This window comes from Diadema antillarum, unplaced genomic scaffold (genome assembly GCF_040938485.1).
Source record: "Diadema antillarum isolate AM-2024a unplaced genomic scaffold, OU_Dant_1.0 seq00001794_RagTag, whole genome shotgun sequence".
In the NCBI taxonomy this organism is placed as follows: domain Eukaryota; kingdom Metazoa; phylum Echinodermata; class Echinoidea; order Diadematoida; family Diadematidae; genus Diadema; species Diadema antillarum.
The window spans coordinates 990,302-1,016,494 of NW_027272472.1; the positions used below are offsets into that span (position 1 = coordinate 990,302).

At 37.7% G+C, this 26,193-nt stretch overlaps 1 protein-coding gene across 1 annotated transcript; it reads right to left on the reverse strand.

Moving 5' to 3' along the window:
* Positions 1-1,943: 1,943 nt before the first annotated feature.
* LOC139712360 (type-1 angiotensin II receptor-associated protein-like) lies at positions 1,944-26,193 on the reverse strand. Its single transcript, XM_071624189.1, has 6 exons — positions 26,053-26,193; positions 18,183-18,217; positions 16,455-16,566; positions 9,083-9,155; positions 4,198-4,246; positions 1,944-3,468 (listed from the first exon to the last, which is right to left on the reverse strand). The coding sequence occupies exons 1-6, from the start codon at positions 26,191-26,193 to the stop codon at positions 3,252-3,254; spliced, it is 627 nt and encodes a 208-aa protein (XP_071480290.1). The 3' UTR covers positions 1,944-3,251.

Sequence of the window (26,193 nt, forward strand, 5' to 3'; positions counted from 1 at the left end):
TTTACCTTTCTATTCTTGGGGTTTCATCATGATAGTTTGTTTGTCAGAATGAGACAGCAAGGACTGGGTGAATTGTGCGAGTCTACCGCTGATTGCGCGAGAGTTGGCAGCCCCGCTTTAGACATGTACCAACATGATATACAGTATGTGGTTAATGTGGACATTTGCCAGGTTTTCTATTAGTTCCCTCTTAAACTTATCTACTATTCTCTTCTCTTTTTTTGTTGTAATCATCTAACTGCAACTGTTGCGCAAGGTATTTAGGCGATGCAAGAAAACGAGAAATCTATCAAAATATCTGATATCAACACGATGGAACACTAAGTACATGCAGCATAGAGCTTGATGTACGTATATATGAAAACAGGTAAGAACAAAACCCTTGAAGCCGACATCTCACAAAAAAATAATGATAATGTTTGAGAAACTGAAGAGTTTGTTCGCAAAAACCAATAAGTCCATTTTTGAAGATTTTGAAGTACGGTTTCTGTCATAAAGTACAAAATAATACCTTTTAAATGATATATTGGTCACCACATATAAAGGTACCTTTTTGAAGTTATGGTCATAAGAAGCAACAATTTTCTTATTATTCTCTTTGTTTTTCTTGACCTTTAATCGCATATATCTCCATTTGGCAAATATGGACTTATCGGTTTTTGCAAACAAACTCTTCAACTGTAGATGACTGTTGTAACTGACCACTATTACCTACTCTCTATTTTCAAAAAGGACTTCCCTTGTATGTGACCTGACAGATTAGTATAGATTCTGATTCCCACTGTCTGAAATGTCAATGTCCTGTGGCTAATCAGAGCGAGTTCAGCCTTGAATTGTCAAACAAGAATCTAGCTGACCCTTCAGTCTTCATAAAATAGTCATATAGATTAATGAATATCTGCTCTTTCATTCAAGTAAACTTTGAATTCCTCTTAGAATTGTATTCATTTTGATATTACATATGAGGGGTTTATAATTATCTCATAAAAAGTGGAAGCTGAATCCCCATCTCAACCAGAACTTACATATATCATCCCTTTAAGAGAACCAGAGTTGGATAACCCTGTTCAGTTCAATGACATTGAACAGGATCAGCCAATGTGTCAGCAGTAAATGGGTTAAGACTGTGTAGAAGCTGCAGATGAGTGGAGAAACCATCTGCATGCATCATTTCTTGAATGCATTCTAGTAATCATAGAAGGGGAGCAGCTCAGACTGGGCAAAGTAGAACATAGAGGGCAGCATTGCCCTTTTCTCTGCATCATAGCTGAAGTCACCGTGAACTACAGTAATCATGCAAGTGTTGTAAAAAATACTGCTTTGACACTGTCTGCACTACATATTCAGCAGCTGGTGAGGAAAAAAGGCAATCAAGGCTTTTATCATGATGAAATATAGGCCAACATGAAATATTTTAAGTAGATACATGACATTGTATTTCAATAACTATGATGATCAGGGCTATTATGAAATCAATTTCAAAATAAATATGCAAAAAAAAAATTTGAATAAGCTTTAATAAAGTGTGACCTTTTTTATTCTATACAGACTTGCAACACATGCATAGAGTACGCAGTAAGCATATCTGACGAAGAAAGCTTTTAGCACTTTTTGAGGGGTACGGGGTAGATCAAGGAAAAGCACAAATATGTTGGCATGGCATCATATCTCACAAGGTGATTGAAATCTGACACAAATTCTGCTTTCCCCCTTCTGCAGAATTTTTCTTGACTTGTTTCACTTTCAGTTTAAGTCACATTCTAATGATATTTTGGCACATACACATCAGAGTTTGAGGGCTTTACATAGTAATATAGCTTGCCTACCCTAAGTTGATGAAGGGACTTCGAACTATATCAGCGTATTTACACAAATGACGAAACCTGTAAAAAGTAATAGAATGAGATGCACAATATCTTCATCAAGCATACATGCTGCCCCACATCACCTTAACCCAATGAAGTCATAATCATTGAAGGTAAGAATAATCTGCAAAATGCCATATAACAGCTGGAAAAAAACAAAGCAAAACAACAAATTTCTTACTTGTAAAAAAAAAAAATCATAGTTTGATTATCTAAAATATCACCCATCGTAAAGTTGCTCAAAGAATGTTTTGGAAACTCACTTGATTTTTTTTTTTCTTCAGCAGGCATGTTGCTTTTGCTTTTCACATTCATGAAAGGGTATATCATAATTATATACTTGCTTGTGCTGCAGATGTTACACATTCAACATATTATAGGCAGGAAGCTTCTATCTGACATTGAAACCAAAGTAAACGCTTCAGGATCAGCAATAAAAATGTCATTGTTCTAGTCATTGTTGAAGACGGTGTAGATTCTCTTGAGTTTTATATGACAGAACTGCTCAGACAATGGCTGAGGTACACACAATGGCATTTAAAAAGCAAGCTTGAGTTTAATATCTTGTACTGTTCTTTAATGTCTAACATGCTCACGATGATTTATTATGTTTTCACAACTCTTTCAAATGCAGAGCACTTCCCTCAGAACTTGCATTGTCTAAGCCCGGTCAGCATTGTACATTCCACACCAGAAGGGAATTGAAAACTGAAAATGTTACTGTTTGTATACACACTCACAAAAATAAATCTTCTCAAACTTTTGACTGTCAAGATATGACTGCTTTATACCTACATTGCAAATTTTAGTACAATGGAATAACTTTTCTTCAAAATTGAAGCAGCATAAAAACCCATCAACCATATCAACTAAATTTCTCTCACACAGAAAATACGATGACCAAGATCACAGAATGGAGTGTTGTTATAAAAGACTACCTTGCCTGTAGTGGATTGTCCTCAAGAGGGCAGGCTTCAAGGAGACTCTTTGCAACTGGCTTGGAATCTACAGAAGTTCTGTGAAATTCTTTCATTGTACATTGCACCCCCAGTCCTTTCACATTGTACAGTAATCTCACTCACATACCGGCAAATCCCTTTGCAAAGCTTACCTAACACATCATTTCGTACCTGACCAAGCAGCTTTAATACTACAAATACCACCTTCTAATGACCAATCACCAATCACCAATGACCAATCCAGCCCTGTCACTGACCAATTCGTCCTAACAATAACCAATCAGTCCTAACACTGACCAACCGGTCTTGTTACTGACCAATCTGTCCCATCCAAAAAGAAACACGGGAGTGGGAGAAGAGGATGATTTCTTTTTTTCTTTCCTCACCAAAATTCTGATTAATGTGAGATGCGGAGAGACGATAGATCCTATTGAGGAAGGGGTGTGTAGGGTTTGTCGAGGGATGCTGGGGGGTGCGCTTCTTCCACCTGGTTGTTGGTGGGGATTGACTGATCGATGTTCTCGTAGCCCCGCACGGTGGGATTCGGGAAGCTCAGGTCGCCGTAGTCTCCGCCCCGACGATTGTACTCGCGGAACAGCAGGTATATCGCTACTGGCTTGAGCAGTAGATTCAAGATGCACATGCTGAATGTTACATGAAGACATATCATTAAGGACAAAACAATATCATCTCTATAACTTTTTTATATTACTCTGGGTTAGTTTGCATTTGGCAATTTGCTCAATCAGTGATTCTTGCAAACCGTAATCCTCCCTACAGCATATGTCTGTAAAAACTTCAACTGCGGTGGCACTGTTTGATTCATGTAACAATGTGTCGGCAAGAAGCTCTATTTTGATCAAACATGAAAAAAATGCAGCACTATCTCTATCTCCAAACTACCAGGAAAAAAAATTAAATGTGATTACTGCATATAACCCTCTGCTCATGCCTGCTGCATAGTAACTTTGCATCGCTACACTACCAGTAATCATTAATCTCACATACTTTTTGTTCAGGCTAAGATCATTTCAATTTCACTTAAATTTCCAGGTTCTGCACAAGATAATGGTTTACAATAATTCATAAACAGCAAAGCCCCGACAGAAAAGGCACTTGATATGTATGCCATATCAACTATATAAATTTTTAATCAGATAATGAAAATATGACTCACTCATATAATTTTTTGTTATTCACTGTAAATAAGGAGTGTACACATAGAAACAAGAAATGTTGACCCCTCCATAGCATTAGCTGCAAGGTCCATTGCTTTTTAATTCCTATTAAATCTAAATTCTTCAACTTTGCATAATCACTTTCACTTATTCAATAACATCTGAGTGGTGTGATATAGCACAAAAAAAGGATACCCTGCCCCAAATTTCATGGTAGAGCAGTTTGGCACAAACTGGTCTGTACCTGCAACCAAGAGAGAGAGAGATAAGGAGAAAGAAGAAAAAAAAAGACAACAATGTTATTAGGGAAAACACAATGATTAGGACAGGTGCAAGATTCAGTATTCTTTACAGTTGGTGTTGGACTGCTCTGTGCTACCAAGGAGGTTTGAGAAATGGAGTCAAAACAGTCTTATTCGCTTTGATCCCATGCTCGAAGCCGCCACTCAAAAATATTTGAAGTATGTGTCAAACTGGATCTGCCGCTCAGATGCAAAGACAATTGACTCGTGTCTCATTGTATAATCACCAGCCACTTTCCAACGAAGATGTCTTTGTGATGGTAATTACTTTTCGCTATCCCTACTTACAAACGATGGGTGGTAGACAATGGTAAAGGCACGGGGGTGTGCGAATAGAAATTGCTCAAATATTGCTGAAATAGATATCAAAATTACTCGACTGTACGTGTCTGTACGCTAATCTGACATATTAATTGATAAAGAACTATACTTGAAGATGATACCATATTAGTTTCATTTGGCGGAAATAAGGAGAAAAATGATAAAACCGGCTTTACATGAGGGTAAAATTTCAAACACTTTCACAAAATACAGCTCAGATTTACACTTTTGCACATATTTTCTAACGGAATTGACTTTTGTTTTATATGCTTTATCATTAGGTGAAATTTCATTGCATTTGACATATAAACGAGCAGCATACACCCGATATTATATTAGCGTTAAAAATGAATCTTCAGATTGCTCAGAAAGATGGCGGCTTCAAGCATCGAACATCAAAGGCACAAATGCACCTGTGGAATTCTTTTGTCCATCCATAGAACACTGACAGCTGATTGAATAATTATAGTCAGTTGTAACTCCATCTCTTGAACCTCCTTGGTGCTACTCCACCCATGACTACAAAATGCAAACTAAGAAACTCTAACATATTTCACTTTTCTCACATATTGAAAGAGCACTTAACATGCCTCTTTCAGAAGGCAGGTGGAATAAGACCCCGTTTACAGTGCGAGGCTCGGCCGCGGCTCGGTGTAAACGTGCAAAAGGCCAAATGCGGGGCCAAAATTGGCCGCGCATTTGGCCACGCTCTGGAGGTGGTCTCGGCCGTGGCTGAGCCGCGGCCGAGCCCGGTCTTTTCTCAGTGTAAATGCAAATTGGGCCAAATGCGCGGCCAATTTTAGTCTGGCTTCCAAACCGCCCTTTGCCCGTACTATTTTGCTATTCAGGATATCAGCCCCCTCAATGTCGAAAACTAGTATAGTTTAAGGTGGTTTTGTCCTGCAAAGGATTTTTCCTTCGGTAAAGGCCTTTGCCCGAACGGCGACTTCGTCGCCACAGAATCCAGTTGGCAAAGGGTCTGAAAACCAGACTATACCAAATTGCGTTTGTTTACAAGCAGAGCGCCACTACGACAACATATTGAAGGGCTTGAATTAAAAGCGCGGCCGAGCCCGGCAGTGTAAACGGACAAAATTGCGGGGCTCGGCCCCGCAATTGAGGCTGGGCTCGGCCACGGCTCGGCCGCGGCTCAGCCCAGCCCCGCACTGTAAACGGGGTCTAGCATTACCCTTAGCATATGTCTCAGAAACAAACAAGAGAATGCGTAATTTTTTTCAGAGTATGAAATTTTGTGGAATTCTCTTTATAATTCCCTTATATTGCTGTATGCATGTGACATTACAAACTGTGATCCAGCAGTGACTGCGCATACAAATTTGCTAAAAATTCATAACTTCTGAATGGATTATGTGATTTTCCACAAACTTTCACTGATATACTGTAAAAGTGGAAATTTTTGAGGTGTTGAAATTTTCGCGCATTTCGCGAAACCAGAAACTACTGCGAAAATAAAAGCACACAAACACTTTTGCTTGCCATATATTCCTGTGTGTCATGTCTTGATTCCACGGAACTAAATACACACGAAACTCTTCTTACCCGGCCAAGCGTGAAAAATTAGTCGTGCGAAAATATCCACTTTTACAGTACATGTGTTCGACTAGCATTGCTGTATTCACTCAATCCACATGTATAAGACAAACTTGTCCTTTAAATTCTGACTGGCTTGGAAGAATCATGCTGAGATACATACATGAGAAAGAAACATGTGAAACACTCGCTGACTCACAAATAGAAGATTTGAAGAAACAAAAGTGAGAGACAATGAGTGTGGTGAGAAAGGAGGAAGAGAAGAAAAGATTAGAGTAAGAAAGAGTAAGATGCACAAGACAATCTAAAGAAGAAGCTACTAAAAACAGTGAAAGACTGAAGGAAAAAAAAGGCTTCAAAGTCAACATAATAACAAGTAAAAGTCCTTAAAAAAGACCAGGATTAACAGAGGACCGTGGAACACCCCATGACAGGAAAATAAAAATTGAGTTGAATTGACAGAAGAAAAAAATTCAAGGCTTTGCACTCCTTCTTGGTTTATCATCCAGTAGATAGGGATAGCCATGAGGAGGCTGAAATTGTCTAACTGACAGATATCACAAGAGGGCGGTATACTCGTTTTACTCCTACCCTCAGTTGCCTACTATGTACATTGTATCAGTCATCAAAATTTTTACTGCCTTCCAATAGTAGTAGCTCTGTAAGCGCCCCAGAAAATCTTTTGAAAAACAAGTTTTACTCTGTGTGTGTGTGTGTGTGGGGGGGGGGGGGGGGGAGGAGGGGTGATTATGGGCCCTTTGCTTCCATTTCTCTTTTCATTCTCAAATCTATAAATATTTCAATTCATATGTCACATGTTTATCATAATATGTCTAAACATACATAATATCTGTGATGCCTCATCACAAAAGTCACAAAATGAAGAAAAATCATTTTGCGGTTTCGGGCAGATAGGAATTCTCACAATACTAAGTTTCAAATTGATATAATTTGCCCTACTTCATTGCAAATAAAATTTTTAAGATGAAGGAAGATTGGAAGTCAGAAACCTGTAATGTTATATCACCAAAATTGTTTTTCCATGCATTTTTCTTTTTCTTCTTTCTTTTTATCTTTTTAATGATCTCCAACTTTATATGTGTAATGTGATGATGCATCACATTTTATGCACAGACACCTGGCACATTGATGTACTAAGACTAGTACATATGAAGAGTTTGTTCGCAAAAACCGCTAAGTCCATTTTTGAAGATTTTGAAGTACGATATCTGTCACAAAGTACAAAATAATACCTTTTGAATGATTTATTGGTCACTACATATAAAGGTACATTTTTGAAGTCATGGTCAAAAGAAGTAAAAATTTTCTTATTATTTTCTTTATTTTTCTTGACCTTTAATCCCAAATATCTCCATTTGGCAAATATGGACTTATCGGTTTCTGCAAACAAACTCTTCATACATCTCACTTGTCATCATGAAAGCCAGACAAACCTATCCAATGCCAATATTTTGTGACTGGAGAACTCTTAATCTTCTGATCTTTAGAGCATTTTAAAATAAATTTGGACAGGAATTAGTTATAGATACAGTTTACCTTTGGGAGCAGTGATTTCAAAATTTTTGAGTTATCACATTTGATGCATATGTGTAGGTCAGTTGTATCACAAAACATCATATCATACAAAAATTTTGCAATAAAACCTGAAATATAGGGAGATATCACTGTTTTTCTCATTAAACCGTAACTGTAGACGGTTTAGTCTAGAAACAATTTTATTATAACTATTGTTCACATTTTGTATATTTAACAATACTTAACATTGATTATCCTGATTAAAATTTTTACAATGGTTGTTTATATGCCTAACTCGCATTTTAGAACTATTTTGAAGCACTAAAGCTAGATTTTTATTTCATCTGCAAATGGTAAACAATGCCTTTAAGCAGGGTTCGAAATTGGCCATGGTCCGCTGGCCATTGGCCACCCAAAATCACGTCGGACTAGCTAAAAATTGAAAAATTCTGAAGTTACTAGTCTGTCTGGCTAACCAAAATACTGCTTCAGTGTCAAAATTGATTCTAAGTAGTCCGCCTGGCTAGTTGAAAAAAAAAGTTAAGTGCGACCCCTGTTAAGATGATCAAAAACTTGAGAACTTTCCTCTCGTTGTGTGCCAAGTTTCAAACCCATCTTAGTCAGCAACTTGACAACTTTGCACATTAGGCTCAAGTGCACCACTGTGCACAAACCAATAGATAAATCACAATATACATAGAATACATCAAGAGCAACATAGCCGTAGCTTTTTCATGAAATTTACATCACAGCATAGTTTGCAATTTTCACTACAAACTACAGAGATTCTATAAAAACTCAAATGACTTTGGAAATGTTTTCCAAAAGTGCTCATGCATTGCAGTGCTAGAGTAATGTGGTACACAGGGAGTTTATACCATTGCACACAGATCAAATCTCATACTGTACTGGTATACGCCGAATATTTCGCGACGTTTTCATTTTTGCAAATTTTGCGAGTCGGGTGCCATTCGCGAACTTAAAGACAGGCGAAAATATTGACTCTGATCCCGATGTGAATGTGACATGCACATGATACATTACTCCGTTCAGTACTTTACTCCATGATAGCGAATTTTACCACCCGCAAAATTGTCGGGAGTCTCAATTCGCGCAAATTTAGACTCGCTAAATATATGGCGTATACAGTATTTCTTCAGTCAAATCACTACAAATGTATCTGGTCGGCTGTCATTACTTTAGTCTGAGAAAGAACCTAGATTCGCACTTGATTGCAAATCTAGGGTCTTTCTCAGACTGACGTCAGGACAGCTACCACCAGCCTAGGGTTATACTTACAGTGGGTTGTAGGGAAGTAGATGCCCAGACTTAAGTCAGGACAGCTACCACCAGCCTAGGGTTATACTTACAGTGGGTTGTAGGGAAGTAGATACCCAGGAAAATTATGTCCATCAGGATGCTCAGAATTTCAAATATTAACATCTGGGGGAAAAAATGACAAAGAAAAGATGTAAATCAAAATAGTGACTTTCATTCAGATGAAATGCACAGTTCATAATTTTTACAACAAACAAAAGTTTATGCAAAGCTGCATCATGGTTGCAGAGATGGAGAGTTTGTTTGCAAAAACCGATAAGTCCATATTTGCCAAATGGAGATATCTGCGATTAAAGGTCAAGAAAAATAAAGAGAATAATAAGAAAATTTTGCTTCTTTTGACCATAACTTCAAAAATGTACCTTTATATGTAGTGACCAATATATCATTTAAAAGGTATTATTTTGTACTTTATGACAGAGACCGTACTTCAAAATCTTCAAAAATGGACTTATCGGTTTTTGCAAACAAACTCTTCGTATTTATCCTGCATATACCAACTTGAAGAATACATCTTGCAACTGAAATAATTGCACAGTAAGCTATAGATACATGAAGAGTTTGTTCGCAAAAACCAATAAGTCCATTTTTGAAAATTTTGAAGTACGGGCAATGTCATAAAGTACAAAATAATACCTTTTAAATGATATATTGGTAACCACTTATAAAGGCACATTTTGAAGTTATGGTCAAAAGAAGCAAAAATTTTCTTATTATTCTCTTTATTTTTCTTGATCTTTAATCGAAAATATCTCCATTTGGCAAATATGGACTTATCGGTTTTTGCGAACAAATTCTTCAATTGCACAGTATGGTATGGATACATACTTTCGCACTAAGAAAAAAGAGAAATACTTGTAGATCAGAAATCTTTCAGAGTCCAAAGTTGAACCTTGTGGTAGAGCTAATCTTTAAGTTTAGGATTGTCATGCAGACCAAACTATTTTGGGGAAGAAACTATCAAAATCAGAGCCAGCATTGCCTTTTTCAAAGTGAGGAGGCCCAGTATTATATATTTCAAATTTTTGGTGCCACTAAAAAAAAAGAAAAAAAAAAAGAAAAAAAAAGGTGGGGGCTTAGAGGGGATGGTTAGTAACTGTTCAGTGGGAATCAATGGGAATGCAGGGGATGATTGCTCCAATCTTTGTGGTATTCATAAGGAGTACATTATATGCCTATTGTTGTGTGAGAATTGATTTGCTTCAGAATGGTCTGATATTCAAGTAATGTACAGTTTAATGTTTCCAGGTTAGCATGCCTGTAAAGTGACGGAACGATCCTTAACAGGCTGTGAGATTATAAGACAGAATTTGATACATCTACAATACTTGCTAGTATTTCGACATTAAATGTGCACAAAAGCATACATTTACACATTACACATTCATAACCGGAAGTTTATATCCCAAAAATTAGAGGTAAAAAAATTAGAGCACCACAAGTGTTCAGATTCGGAGAGGTATATGCGATAGGGAGGTTTGTGTAACTTCTAACGGTGGTTGGTGATCACAACATCATGTCATATTAGATATTTACACCTGTTTCAACAATGGCTGTTGGCATGGTAACTGAGATACTTGCAGCTGATTGGTTGTTGCCCAGCTGTTACCATGGGAAACCAGACTCATTGCTTGCTGCAATTGTAAAGTCCTATTATGTGAATCAGAATTCTCCTGTCATTTTGGATGACAGAATAACTTGGCCAAACTAGCCATCAAGTTTCTAGGTATTGTGACACTACTCCACAGACTAGCAGGCTAATTTGCAAGTAAATTATGCAAACATAATCACAGTATCACATCAATGATTAGATATTTGGCAGAGGATCATGTAATAGTGTGTCATTTTGGTATATTAGCCTTTCATTCAATATCACGTACAGATGATTATTATCAGCCCCCACACCCATCCCCACCTCGATCTCCCCCCCCCCCCCCAATCCCCTTTCCGTTACCCATTCTTGAATTGCATGCCTGAGCGTTGCAGGATTTAGAAGAGTTCTAATTAGATGGCTTGCCCATAGTGGGCGGGCTTAAGACTCCCCACAGATGGTTCACTGCAAAGCCACCTACCCAATCTTAAAGGTATAATTTACCATTTGCAAATGAAATTAAAACCAAGCATTAGTGCTTTATAATAGTTCTAAAATGTGAGTTTGGGATAGAAACAATCACTGTAAAAATGTGAATCCATATAATCAATGTTAATTGTTAAATACATAAAATGTGAACAATAGTTATAATAAAAATGTTTTTAGACTAAACCATAGCTACAATTATGGTTTAATGAGAAAAATACTGATATCTCCCTTATTTTAGGTTTTATTGCAAACATTTTTGTATGGTGGGATGTTTTGTGATACAACAGACCTACACATATGCATCAAATGTGATATCTTGAACATTTCTTTTAACCACTGTTCCCAAAGGTAAACAGGACATTTAAAGGGAAACTCCACTCTACTTATATACTTTACTTAAAAATGAATAGTCAAACATAACAATCAGACAAAAGAAGCAGTAGTAGCAATGACAATCAAGTTCTTTATGTTTGAAAAAATATTGGTCTCAAACATTGCTCACTGCAAATATATGAAATAGTACTATATCATTGCCTAGCATCTCTCCCACTGGATTTATACCACTTTTGTAGTCAATCATTCAGCAAAAATAATGATTCTCCCTCAAAATCGGTCATAGCTAGATAAGTATACAGTCATTGCATAGTAATGTCATTTCTGTGTCTGAAAGAATAAAGATGTATACAACTTTTGTTTCTTGTCTACTTGTCATTGAACTTCTACTTTAAGGGTATTGTTTAGCATTGGGCCATTGGGAGAAGTGATTAAAAAATGTTTGAGTTCTAAATCACATTGGATGCATACGTGTAGGTCAGATGTATCACAAAACATCCTACCATTTAAAAATTTTGCAATAAAGCCTAAAGTATAAGGAGATATCACAGGCCCGTAACTTGGATTTTTATGGGGGGGGGGGGGTCAAAATTGGAAATAGTGGACCTTTCTGAGGGAGTTAAGCAACCAAGCGGGATAGGGTCTCACTCTGGAAGGGGTATATTTTGGACCCTGCTCGCTAGTGGGGAGGGGGGGGGGGGTTCGTTCGAACCCCCTGAAACCCCCCCCCCCCCCCCCCCTAGTTACGGGCCTGTATCACTATTTTTCTCAATAAACCATAACTGTAGACGGTTTATTCTACAAACAATGTTATCATAACTTTTGTTCACATTTTGTATATCTAGCAATACGGTACTTATTTAACATTGATTACACTGATTAATTTTTTTTTTCAGTGGTTGTTTCTATCCCTAACTCACATTTTAGAACTATTTTGAAGCACTAAAGCTGGGTTATTGTTTCATCTGCAAATGGTAAACAATGCCTTTAACCTTTCAAGGATTTTATGCTAGTTACCAAATCAATGTTTGTATGGGACAGAGATCTACTTAAAACCGGATATTGCAGGGTTTGGTTCTGAAAACAGACCTTTCCGATTCTATGATTTACATGCCTTGAAGACAACTTCTCATGAATGAGGTGAAACATTGAGATCTTACGATGAGTCAGTGCTTGACTCTCCCTTCCAATTAATTCTAACGATTCACAGGAACTTATCAGTTTAGTCACTTGAGTGCCCCCCCCCCCCCTTCTAGATAAAATCTGTTTCACATTACAGACACACCCCTTAGGGAACATGTTTTGGATCAGAGGTCTTAATCTTGGAGTCTATGTACCACCTTGGATTAAACACACTTTCCACGATTTCACATGCGGTACCATGTGCGGAATCAAATGATTTCACCACGGCATGAGCCTTTCCCTAGAACCATGAGAACGTCTGACAATGACTCCTGGGATGACTATATCAGAGGCTCGTATCATTACTATCGCCCTTTTCTTATATTTCCCTCAATCACTGATATTATTACTATCACCCTTTTCTTACATATCCCACTGTCATCATTTTAGGTCACAATTACATTTCATATAAAATCAAAGCAATAAAACAAAACAAGAAAAGAAAATTACCCTAACTTCTACTGTGAAATCACTTTGACTATATGTACAATCATTCTCAATCTATTTTGGATTGGGGGAATTTGCTCAATATCATTTGCAAGTACACAGGCAAATTAACAGTACATCTAAGAAATATCACAGTATGAAAAAGAACAGCATGCACACAAAGCGTGTGATGAAAATCATGTTATCTGTATGTTGTCCTCATTTGAAAAGCAATGGTCATATTTTTAGAAAGTGAAACCTGTATTCTGTATCTTGTATAAATATACTTTGAAGACATATTGCCTAAAGAAGGAGAAAAAAAAATGATAAGGTAAGTTCATTTCATATTTCAAGGGGTAAAAGCATTGCTTATGTTTTGAGTTGTGTTGGAGGCAGAATCAGTGTGAACACAATCCATGGTTTATCTTTGCGATTTGTCACAGTGGTAGTGTGCATGTCAGTGAGAACACAATCCATGGTTTATCTTTGTGATTTCTCACAACGGTAATGTACATGTCAGTGTGAACACAGTACATGGTTTGTCTTTGCAATTTCTGGCAATGATAGTGTACGTGTCAGTGTGAACACAGTCTCTTATACTATGTCATGAGTCATCTAAATGATAATGGTTGCTCACTGGCGTAATGCCAGAGAAAAGTGCTGGTGGTTGTCATGGTGACAGTGGGGCTACTCGCACTTACCTTAATGTGTCACTGGTCAGTCAGAACTGAATTCTTTACTTGTATCATATGGCAAGGGAAGTTTTTACAATATTAGCGGGTCCACTGTCAATGATAAGGAGATTATATGATGCACTAAGTTTGAATTCTTCAGCATTACCCACCACCTGCTTCGATATCAAGCCAATGGGTTGGGATGTGGTATCAGTATTTCATGATACTGAGACTGCTCAGAAATATTTTGAGGAGAAAATGCATCACAAAGGCAACAATGAATGACCTAAGAGAACCTTCAGGAAAGTTCCGCAATAGTCATGATTTAAAAAAAAAAAATGTGTGAATGTTTTCGTTCCACTATTTAGCATTGTTTGTCCACTTGGTCAACTGGTCAGTGATATAAACAACAACAACCACTGGTCTGAAATTACAACATGATTTGGTGGGAGCAACAAGGAGTTATGAATGGTTGAACACCCCCCTAAAAAAAAAATCATAGAGATGCACCTTTACTGTAGAATTTTTGATTGTCGGTACACTGTATCAATATGTTAATGAAACAAAGAAGCTCATATGTGATAAAAGAGAGGTAGATTCAATCTATCATATCACAGTGAGGCATTTATGACTGTCCTCTTTCAATATTCTCTTCTTTTTCCACATCACATTACACAATTCAAATTATGCCTAACCTAATACTTCACATTCCTATCACAAATATCTCTGAACACTTGAAACCTGGACTTCACTTTGCCCTGATAGTGTATGAGAATACCATTCAGAAACTAGAGCACAGGAAATGGTTAATGAAATGATATCAATTTCAAATTCTCAGGGAGAATATGATCTTGATTCTGATTGTGTCTGGGAAATGATAAGGATGGATTAGGGCATGTGATAACAACTGGTGTCAAGACTAATGACAAATGATCTCCCCCCCCCCCACTTTAGCACTTTAAATTCAGACCTCTCTCATAGCTGTCTTCATAACAAATGACTGAAAAATAAAAGTAACATATTGACTTCTCAATACCATGGTTAGATGAGATGAGAGCACTTTGTCGCAGCATACGTCACAAAATATACTTCACTGACAATACACCTATGCAACACCTAAATAATTGCCCATTTTGTCAATTATAAATTATTTCAATCCTGATTTTTATCGTAATCAGAAAATAAGATTTTTAATGAATATTGTAAGTAGGTAACTTTAGCAGCCAAAACACATTGTACAGGATGAGCTATACCATACAACATGATATTATTCATTTCTCATTAAAGGTCCTGTTTACCTCTGAGAGCAGTTTATTTAAAAAATGTTTAAGATATCACATTTTATGCATAATGTGTAGGTCAGTGGTATCACAAAACATCCTACAATATGAAAATATTGCAATAAAGCCTAAAATATACATAAGGAGATGTCACATGTTTTCTAAATAAACCATAACTGTAGACGGTTTAGTCTGGAAACATTTTTTATTAAAACTATTGTTCACATTTTGTATATTTAACAACACTTAACATCGATTATACTGATTTAAATTTTTACATTGGTTGTCTTAACTCACATTTTAGAACTATTTTGAAGCACTAATGCTCGGATTTTGTTTCATCTGCAAAAGGTAAATTATGCCTTTAACAGAAGGAAGGAAAAACAGTTATCGATGTACATAACCTTTTAAATGTGGACGCACACAGTCATGTATTTATACCTAGCCAAGCTCTTTCACACACGTTAGTTTTATTTCCCCTTCAAAACTTGACCTTACTACACCTTGGACCACCCAATACTGTGGAACAATGCCTTTAGTCCTTCAAATCTGGGCCACTGTAAAGCAATGCCAGCACTGGAGGTTTGGCTAATCACAGCTCATTGCACATTGCAAGTATTACTAAAGTATCTGTTCCCAGTCAGGTAAGGAACAAACGGGTAGCAAAAGTTTAGGTTGGTAAAGTGTTCACTATACAGTCGTATTGACCCAACAAGTCTTGAAGGGATCCCCCCCCCCCCCCCCCCCCCCCCCCGAAATTATCATCTACTGTAAAAGTGGATATTTTCGCGCGATTAATTTTTCGCGCTTGGCTGGGTCAGAAGAGTTTCGCGTGTTTTTAATTCCGCGGAATCAAGACATCACGCACAGGAACGTATGGCACGCAAAAATATTCACGTGCTTTTATTTTCGCGGTAGTTTCTGGTTGCGCGAAATGCGCGAAAATTTCAACACCGCGAAAATTTCCACTTTTACAGTAGTCTTTTTGAACATGGCACCTCTGAATTTGTCTGCAAATCATGTATTCCAAAATGATTAGATGGAATTTGTGAAATTCACGGTATCTGTACAAATTCAAACAGAATTTTACAAAAACTGCCGATCAGAGAAAGAGAACAGGAACTCCTATCTTCTTTAGAAGATGTTTGCAAACGTAATCAGTCATAAATCTGGTTATTTTAACGCTTTCCAAAAATCTGTGATCAAATCAAACAATAACATATGAACACAAAGCTTTCAAATTATGAAGAATAATTTCTTTTTCTCTCTGCCTTATGGAAAAAAAAAAATAAATAGCAGAAATCATGACAGAAAGATCAATATATCACCAAACCACAAAAACATGGTTTCTTGGATTTGGAGTGTTAAAGAAGCAGACGAAGATAAAAGAAGGCAGATACAGGGAATAAATCTTCATGTTGGGGCTTACCATAAGAACACTCTCTGCTGACTCTGGCATCATGATAGCCATAAGACCAGTGATGAGGATGATGGTGTTCATGTAGACATAGCCAGAGTCTATCCAGCCTCCCATTGATGCCCTGGGGTGGGGATGGAAGAGGGGTTGGAGGTTAAGAAGGGGTATGGTGGATGGAAGAGTGGTTGAAGGTTCAGAAGTGGATGTGGTGGATGGAAGGGGGGTTGGAGGTTAAGGAGGGGGTGTGGTGGATGGAAGAGGGGTTGGAGGTTAAGAAGGGGTATGGTGGATGGAAGGGGGTTGGAGGTTAAGGAGGGGGTGTGGCAGGTGGAGGAGGGGTTGGCAGTTGAGAAGGTGTGTTGTTGGGATGGAGAACGGGTTAGAAGTTGTTGAGAAGGTTGGAGGTGCAGAAGTAAGTGTGGTGGATGGAAAAGAGGTTGGAGTTTGAGGAGGGGGGCGTGGTGAGTGGAGGAAGGGTTGGAGGTCAAGGAGAGGTGGTGGGTTGGAGGAGGGGTTTGAGGTTCAAGTGGTGAATTGTGGTGGTGGATGATGGGTTAGAAGTTGAGGAGGTAATTTAATGGGTGGAAGAGGGTTAGAGGTTTGGGGTGTGGTGGGTGGAGGAGAGGTGTGGAGTTCAGGAGAGAGTGTGGTGGTAGAGGAGGGGTATGAGGTTGAGAAAGGGGTATGGTTGGTGGAGGAGAGGTTGGCGGTTGAGATGGAATGTTGTGGGGATGGAGGAGGGGTAGGAGGATGAGGAGGGTGTGTGGTGGTGGTAAAGGATGGGTTGTAGGTTGAGGAGGGAGTATGGTGAGAGTAAAGGAATTGGAGGTTGAGGAAAGGTGTGGTGGGGGTGGAAGAGGGGTTGGATGTTGAGGAGCAGTTGGAGATCGACAGTGGGGTTTGGAGGGTGGAGGAGGCATTGGAGTTTGAGAAGGGGTGTGGTGGGGTGGAAGATGGGTTTGAGGATGAGGAAGAGGTGTGGTGGGGGTAGAGGAGGGGTGCGAGATGAGGAGGAGGTGTTGAGGATGGTCAGGGCAAGAGACATAGCAATTGTTTTCATTACATAAAGCGTTCATTGTCATACCATAATCCTAATAATGTGTTTCTCTCTTTTATTTTCAATCTTTGTAAACTGTTCCTCAAGTATTTTAAGATGAGAATTCACTTATTCCAGTAATTGAGGTATATAATCATTACATCAGTAACTTTTGCACCAATTAATCTGTTACATATTCAGGCACACTTAGTCCAGCTTCTGCTGTATGAATTAGCACATATCAAATCCACAGGAATTAATTTTCACAGATGCACATTAACAGTAAAAGATTGATCATTCTTGCAAACAAATTCCCATAAACAGACTATTATCATGCACACCTCATCCTCCTCTATATCCCTCGATAAATATCACATGCCTGATTGCGCAATCACTAAGAGACAACAGAAATCCAAACATTCACTTCTTTCATGTGACTGCTTATGGTGTGTTATGAAAGTCATGGATCCTTCGTCACATGGAGACTGTTATTATTCAATGCCTATTTCTGGTCTTCCATCGACGCTCCAAGCTTGGCACGATACACTCGACATGTCCTGTTTGCTATGTATTCTGATTTTAACAGTTTTTTTCCGAAACTGCTTATAAAGATGACAACTTCCTTTTTCAAGGTATAAACACTAGATGTCTTGGATACACACAACACAAAAAGAAAACTGACCAAAAAAAAAAAAAAATCTTACCATACTGTGAGCACAAACTGCACACCAACCACCACCTGAAATAAAGCAGAAATAGTGAACACTGAGAAAAATTACCATGTACAGACTTGAAAAATTATGGTTAAACATAAGATAATCATAGTATACAACCAATAGGCTGCTTTTATTACCTAGTAATCGAATGCTTGGTAAAAATACTGTAAAGACTTGCCAAATATCAAAAACATTTCATAAGTATACAGACATAACTGAAGTTTTTCCATTTATACTGGCGGTAATATCTGCTATGTGTGTAAGGTCACTTGTAATCTTTTTTTTTCCAAAAAAAGTGAAGCCGTACAAAACAATAATTTATCATTCATGAACTGCAGCAAAGTAAACTACATGCAGAAGACCAAATAAAATATTGTAAATGTTGGAATGTCTAAAAAATGTAATTAGAGTTCATTCTTCTGGTTGCTTCATCTTTGCACTTGAAATGTAAACAAACTAAAATAAAACAAGTATTATTGATACAGAATAACTTTCAATTTTTATGATTTACTTCAATCAACCTGATACAACATGATTACTACCTTTCAGCCTATAGCCACAGTGGGATGTATTGGACACTCTATTTTTCAGATTTGTGAAATTCACATCAATTTTTTCTGATTATCTGTTGCTTCCAATTCACTGCTCTAAGCCTTAAATCAGGAGAAACTCCATCCTCCCTTTAAAACAACCAAGGTGTTAACACACGGCATAAAGTGGATTACATTTCAACAGGAGAATTATGCCTGGCACCGTGTATGACTAAATCACCTCCTCCATAATGCAGCAGGGTGCTGAAGGAGACACAACCTTTTTTCCCCGATGCCAACATTCAACGACAATCATTATGCCACAGTTAGCATGTTGATCAAAGGTTAAGTGTATCTGTTTGTAGTAGAATCTTATCACACGGGTGTCTCAGGAAACCAGCCACATGGTTATTAACAGCAGTGAAAATTTCAGCTTCAGAAAACCTGAACGACTTTCTTTCCAGTGCAAGATTATACATTACTTCTCCTCCACTTTGTTAAAAGACCTTGCAAGATTACAGAGTGTGTGAAATTTCTTTATCAATATTCAACTCCAAGTGTGCCACAGTACAGCCACCTTTGTGCCACATTATTCTGAGATCACAATGCATCACATAAGCGCTTTTGGAAAAAATTTAGATTAAAATTGGTTTTTGATTGCCATGAAACTTTTCATAAAAACGTTTAAAAATGCTAGACATGCAATGAGCAAAGTTGTAGAGAAAATTTCAAGCTTTGCTGTAATATAAATTTTATGACCAAGCTGTGATCATTTGTATTGCCATTGGCTGGTATGATATTCTCCAGGTCTGGGGAGCAGGATTTTTACACACACAACTGCAACAGAATATCAGAATTTACTTTAAATAAAAAAACTCCTCTGGAATACTGTTATTCAATCATCATGAAAAACAAGCTATTTGTGTGAGGAATGGAATCACGGGTGAAGCTTTCATTGTACTGTGGCATTTGGTGATTTACTAATCAGTTTGAACGGGATTGTGCACTTGAGCTAAATATGCAAACATGGTAAGCCATTGACTATCAAAGTTGAGTGTGCGAACATGGCACATGAAGAGTTAATTGGTAACATGGTTTGGCAGTCTTCCGTTGAGGACGAGTTCAGAGTATACTGGGGCAGGTGTCTATGGGCAATGCTTATTGTAGCAAAATCAGTCCGTCCTCAACGGGTTAATCAGACTTCCACACGTCGGATGTGATGCCTTCTCTTCAAAACATCACATAAGAAATCTATGGACAATAAAGCACTAAATTAAATGTCATCATGTTATGATTCCTCTGCTTTCTACCATCATACAAAACAAAAATCTTATCATCCCTGTTGAAATGATAATTAACTTAATCCTCTATAGACCGATTTGGGTTCGTTGAGGGCAGCAGACAATTTGTGGCACTGGGCGCAGCCATTAACTCAAATTGCGGTGTCCCAGCTTACCCCCCCCCCCCTCCTCTTCCCCACCCCACGGGCAACATATTTATCGCGCACTTGTAACAAAGGTTCGCGCATTTAGCAAGCATTCGTGCACTGAGTACGAGACGCCTATTGGCTATTAAAAACAACCATGCATCAGTTTTTCATTCTGCGCGCGTGCTAATGTAGGGAGAGGGTTGGGGAAGTAGGGAGGGGGGGGGTCGGCTGGGACACCGCAGTAATGGCGCTGCCCATGCCGATAATACACACAGAATCGGTCAATAAGGAAATCAGATTCAGATGAAAACAGCTAACATTTCCCTAATGAAAAAAGAGCAAACATAGACAAATTACAGACTAATTACCTGATACAATGCTGAAACCACAGATTTGAGAGGTACCATACACATGTACTACCCATTAATTTCTAATGCTCCCAGTGGTCTTGGGATGTCATGAGGCATGTTCAAAGAATGTCAAGTAGGTCAGTCTCTTTTTATACACTTCTTCCCTTCCTGGCTGCAGGCCAATGCAGTGATATCCAGGTATTCTTTGATTACCCAAATGTAGTGGCTTCATTGCAAGAAGCTGCGTGATAAGCATATTTCAACTGAATTGCAGTGATATCAGCTAGTGGCTATGCTGTGACATGTCTGCGCCAACAAGTCCCCTGTTGACTTGCTCATAAATCTTTACCTAAAACCTCCCTTTTCACACAAATCTGAATAAACAAACCAATATAAAATTGCACTACAGTTGCAATATTTTTGCAGTCATGACTGGGGGGGGGGGGGGGGGGGGGGTTAATCAGTTCCTACATCTTAAAGGGAGATTATCATCGGCAGGTGCAGGTGTGAAATTTACAAAAAATAGCTTGTATTACATTTACAACTGTATGTGTCTGTAACTGAGTTCACTGTTTGTTTGTTTTTTACATAATTATGTTCCATATACTTACAAACATGAGTGAGCAATACAACATTAAATCAGTCAATTCCCCCACCCCCATCCCCACCCCCCCCCCCCCAAAAAAAAAGAGAAAAAAAAAGGTAAGGGTGGTTACTGGTATACAATGAAGTTCTGTGGTGTATGTATATATGTATATGTATATATTATTATTATCATTATTACTATTATTTATAGCGCGCTTTTCCCACAAGGCCCAAAGCGCTTACAATCAATTCAAAACATGTACGACAGTATGTATAATAATGGACAAATGTTACAGCTACGAACTAGTTGCTACTGAAAAGATGTGTTTTCAAGGCTTTTTTGAAAACACTGACTGATGGAGACTGTCTAACGGTAAGTGGTAAATTGTTCCAGTGCTTTGAAGCAGACACAGTAAATGTCCTATCACCGGCTAAGGTGCGAGTAACAGAGTATGTGAGACGAAGCGGATCGCTAGATGACCTCAAATTTCTAGTAGGTGTATATAAAGTCAAACAGGCTAAACACTAAGGCAAACACTAAAGTGTCAACCAGAGTTAGATTTCTCTTTTGGATCCTAACAAACCTGAAAAGAAGAAACTCTTGGCTTTAGGATGGAGAAATGCTTGATCATTTTAATACGGAGCTCCATTTCTCGCCGATAAGAGTGAATAAATGAGTCTTTGGAAGAAGTCACGAGGGAAGAAAGGCAGAGTGAATGGAGTCGTGCAAACGCAAATTTCAAATGGGACCAGCAAGGTATCGAGATGTTATGGTTGGATCAAATAACCATGGAAAACTGGGGTAACCTGCCCATCAGAGTCCCCTGAAATTCGGAATGGTGATTTCCATGAATCAAATAAATTATGCATATTCCGCAATGTCTGGAAAAGTCATCACTTTCACATAACATTGTGTACTCTTTCTGCTTTGGGGCAAAGCTGGGTCTTAGACATCAAAAATATCTCTTCTTTTTACACCATAGTTGAAATGGATCTCTGAGAATAATCAAGTCCCAAGAAGAAGCAAACAGATATAATATGCAATCACAAAATGTAAAACCCCTCTGACATTTTGCCTGTAGTTTATGTATGAGGGGTGATGTTCCATATTCCAGAGGTTTGTTGATCTGAAATGGAATTAGCTTTGTTATTCTGATGGTTCATTATTCCAAAACACAGTCTTTTTACATAGATGTTTGTTAATCCAAAAATTTGTCACATTACTCTGAAGGTTCGTAATTCCGAAAACGATTATAACAGGCTTATCATTTTGAACATTCATCAAAAAAAAATTAAATAAAGTTCATTAACCCAAAAGGGAAAAGACATTCATTATTGATAATGTGATATTTGCTGGACCTAATGTCATGTGGCTTTAAAGCAACCATTCTTGATTTAAACAGATTAATGCTGTAATATATCAAGAAACCTGACCAGTGGATTTCATATAACATGGGTTCATTTTCCTCTTTTTTTTCATTTTTTCTCATGAGTTGATTTAGAGAACACGGTATTAAGTAAATTCTACATCTTATAGAAATTACTCCTAACAAGAACATATTTTAGAAACAAACCTGAAAAGAACTGTATTCATCTGTCATTGGTGATAACAAGTGACAGATGGGCACCCTTTAAATACCAGGCCAGCTGTTCATGCCTACTTTGTGAGTTAGAAATTGGCCCATCTTTTTAATTTACAGACCGATTCTGGTTTGTACGATATTAACCAATGATTCCCAACATAAACACACTATAGCTGGGGGCCCCTCAATACAAGCAGGAGATTCTTTAACAAGATAACAATTACATGTACATTTGAATGCACCTGACCAACCGATTCTAGTATTACTGGAAAACGAGGAATGTTCGTGTGCATTATAATTTCGCAAATTTTGTGAGAGCCAAGATTCGCGAAATTAAAATGCACGTGAAGTCCCTTGTTTACACTACTGTATATACTGTAATGCATTGAATGCCAGAGGCACTTCACGAAAATGTCATGCTGTGAAAAAGGCCATCGGCTCCAATTTGCGACAATTTAATGCCGCTAAAATATGTTTCACAGTACGTGCATACTTTGGGGAACTGACCTCATAGAGTGTCCATCATGATTTATGTTTGTTTGTTTTTTATGTGTAAAGATATTTCCTTACGAAAGTTCATCTATTCCAAATCCTCATTCATAGTGCATTCTATCTTTTAACTTTCACTTTCAATTGACATAGTGTAGAGATATATGACAGAATTATGTTCACTCTGAATTCTGATAGTAAACTTTCACTACGTTTGTAAGTTAAATGTTTCACATCACTATCTAAATTTACATTACTGAGCAAGAATTTAACCACCAGAGATGAAGTACCATGTATTAAGCATAAATGACATAATTTCTGTTGATACATGTAGCTCCAAGCAAGTTTAGGTCACTGTTTGTAAAACATTCTAGGAAAGCTTTATGATGACATAGTATTTACAAAAGAAAAACTTAATAAAATGTTTTGATACAGCTGTAGGAAAATACAGCATTGTTGGTTGACTTATATGTATACTGACAATAAACTGAAGTTCAGGCTGAATGGCAGTTCACATTTTCTTTTCATTTTGGGTGAAAATTTGCCAACGACCAAGCACAAAAGCAAAAAGAAGCTGACGAGTCGAAACTGCAATAGAAATTAGTGAACAGGCTACAGGCTGTATATCGTGCGGTCATTATGTGTACATGTCGGAAGCATCCTAAAAATAGAACACATACATTCCTTGGCTATGCCCTTCTTCCATTAAAAGCCCTCGGCTTCCTACCAAACTAGTGAATCTGCCAGAGACAAATTTACCAGTCTAATCTAATTAACAAACCACTCTGCTTGTCGCCTGTGGCCAGTAAAACTGTACAGGAAACTCAGCAAAGTTTTGACCAACAAGCTCTTCATTCATTTACTGAGGGGCCTTTTACGTCTAGATATATCATGCAAACTCACTGGAAATGTTTCTAGCATTGACCAATGTCAAAAGGCATTTTTCATCCAAAAGGTAAGGACTTCTTTTTTCAAACCTTTGGCCATTCCTAGGCTTTGCAGACTCAAAACATGAACTCAGGAGTGAATGCCCATGTGAAAAGTTCTTGAAAGAGGTAAACACTATGCTTTACTAACACTACATAGAAAGTAGGACGCCAAACTTTTCTTCTATACACTGTAAGTACTTCAAATCTGCCTTTCTCAATACTTGCAATTGTTCATTGCAATCTTGGTCTTAAAATACTTTTTAAATACTTATTATTCTTGTTCTGCCTTGCTGTTTTTTCTAATCTCAAAAACTTTAAATAGAAGCAGGACTCTTCAACTTTCATTTTTTTTTTGTGCATTCTCAACCCTTTACATATCCTTGAATATGATTTTGAATTCTAAGAGTGCAAAAGACAAACAAGAACTTGAAAAAAAAAGTGATGTTTACATCAATTTAGAAAATGATTACACTCTCACTCTGTAAGAAGTGTTATTAACATTGATCAATCACTAAATTTTCAATAAACACTGCAAATAGTTCCACTGCCAATAGAAATTTAGTAAAGGTTATAGTGCAATGATTGAAATGAACACAACTGTCTCATCACAGATTATGTCTGTGCAGAGCAACTGTTGGTCTATATCAATAATGACTACATTAACATTGTAGTTGATCCTATCCTAAACAGCCTAAATAGTTTAATTTCAAAAGTTCACGCACATCATTTTTAGATATGGTGCACAACTAGTACACATATAGGCATTGTTCTCAACACAGCAATATTGAAAACATTGAAAAACTTTTTTTTTTTGTATAGTTGTAACTTTGAACATGAATTGCCAGACAAAAGCTGGCCAAGGTCATTTTTTGGTTGCCACACAATAATGATAAATAATCTAGAATATCTAGAAATAATGTTAATCTACTATATATGCCTACATACTCCTCGCTATAAGGTAATTAGAGTGTTTTGTAAGATAGCAGTGAAAGTACAATTGCAGACAGCTTTGACCTTCACTATTCCCTCCCAGTGCTAAACAGGAAGTTACAAGTGTACGTCCCTTTTATAGCTTTCAAGGTTTGATACCATAGCTGTGTGTGTTCCTGACACAAGTATTAAAGGGGCAACTCAGACCCTTGTCCTGTCAAAACACACCACTGCATACAATGTGACATCAGTAAAGTTCTAATCATGTACGATCTTGTGAATTCCTGTAAGAAAATTCAATGCTACACACATATGTAATAGGTAAAGTCATACCGAGCATATAAAGTGAGAGAAGGTACATAATAGTGAGAGCAAGTTAATACTTACAATTCTATGAACCATTCTTTGACATATAAAATCATATCTCTGGAAAACAATGAATGCTTAAAGAATCCATGAAGCTAATTCATGAAGCAAACTTTGATTGACAAAAAGGGCTAGTAAACTCTTGAAAGTATATCATTAAACTGATATTTTTGTAATCTACAGTAAAGGGCACAATATTGTGGCAAAAACATGCACAAAGGATTATTGACTGCAAGTGCCATGAACACAGACTGTATACTTCAGCTTTATAAAAACAGCCACCAGAAGTTGCATTCTTTTTCAAATGAAACCATCCAGCAGAGAACAATGAAAGTCAAACTGCTTTACTCTGTCCTGGCTAATGATATAAAAGCAACTCATAACCCTCTTCTCAAAACGAATGCAGCTTCAACAACATCAAAAACCAAAAATAGAAGCCAGGCTGCCTTCAGAAATCTCCAAATCACAAGGAAAGTCAGGATCTTACGTAAGAGGCATATTTAACCAGCACCGGTTCCAAAACTTCAATGACATCCAGGCAGCTAGCTTCACAATTCCACACTCTGGCCTGAGGACTCATGTTGCTCTAGTCTCCCAATCTTGTTTACCCCCCGAATAACAAAACCAAGCTAATAAACTAAGTCAGAACAAGCCGGGCAAACTTTACCCACACGTGCAGTCTCCGTTGTCTCAGATACAATTCGCGGTTATTGATCCTTTTAATCACCGACAGTTGTCGTTCCTTGCGTCTCCGCTCGTGCTCCTCCCGCTTTTTTTCCAGCTGGTACATGATGGTGTATCGGTACAT

Excerpts from the sequence above, each read along its gene's own strand:
- LOC139712360 (XM_071624189.1), bottom strand. The coding sequence starts at position 26,193 with ATGTACCGATACACCATCATGTACCAGCTGGAAAAAAAGCGGGAGGAG. Across the intron at positions 18,218-26,052 it reads AACGGAGACTGCACGTGTGG|GTGGTGGTTGGTGTGCAGTT; the intron begins GTAAAGTTTGCC and ends GCTTTATTTCAG. Across the intron at positions 3,469-4,197 it reads ACCATGAAATTTGGGGCAGG|CATGTGCATCTTGAATCTAC; the intron begins GTATCCTTTTTT and ends TGTAACATTCAG.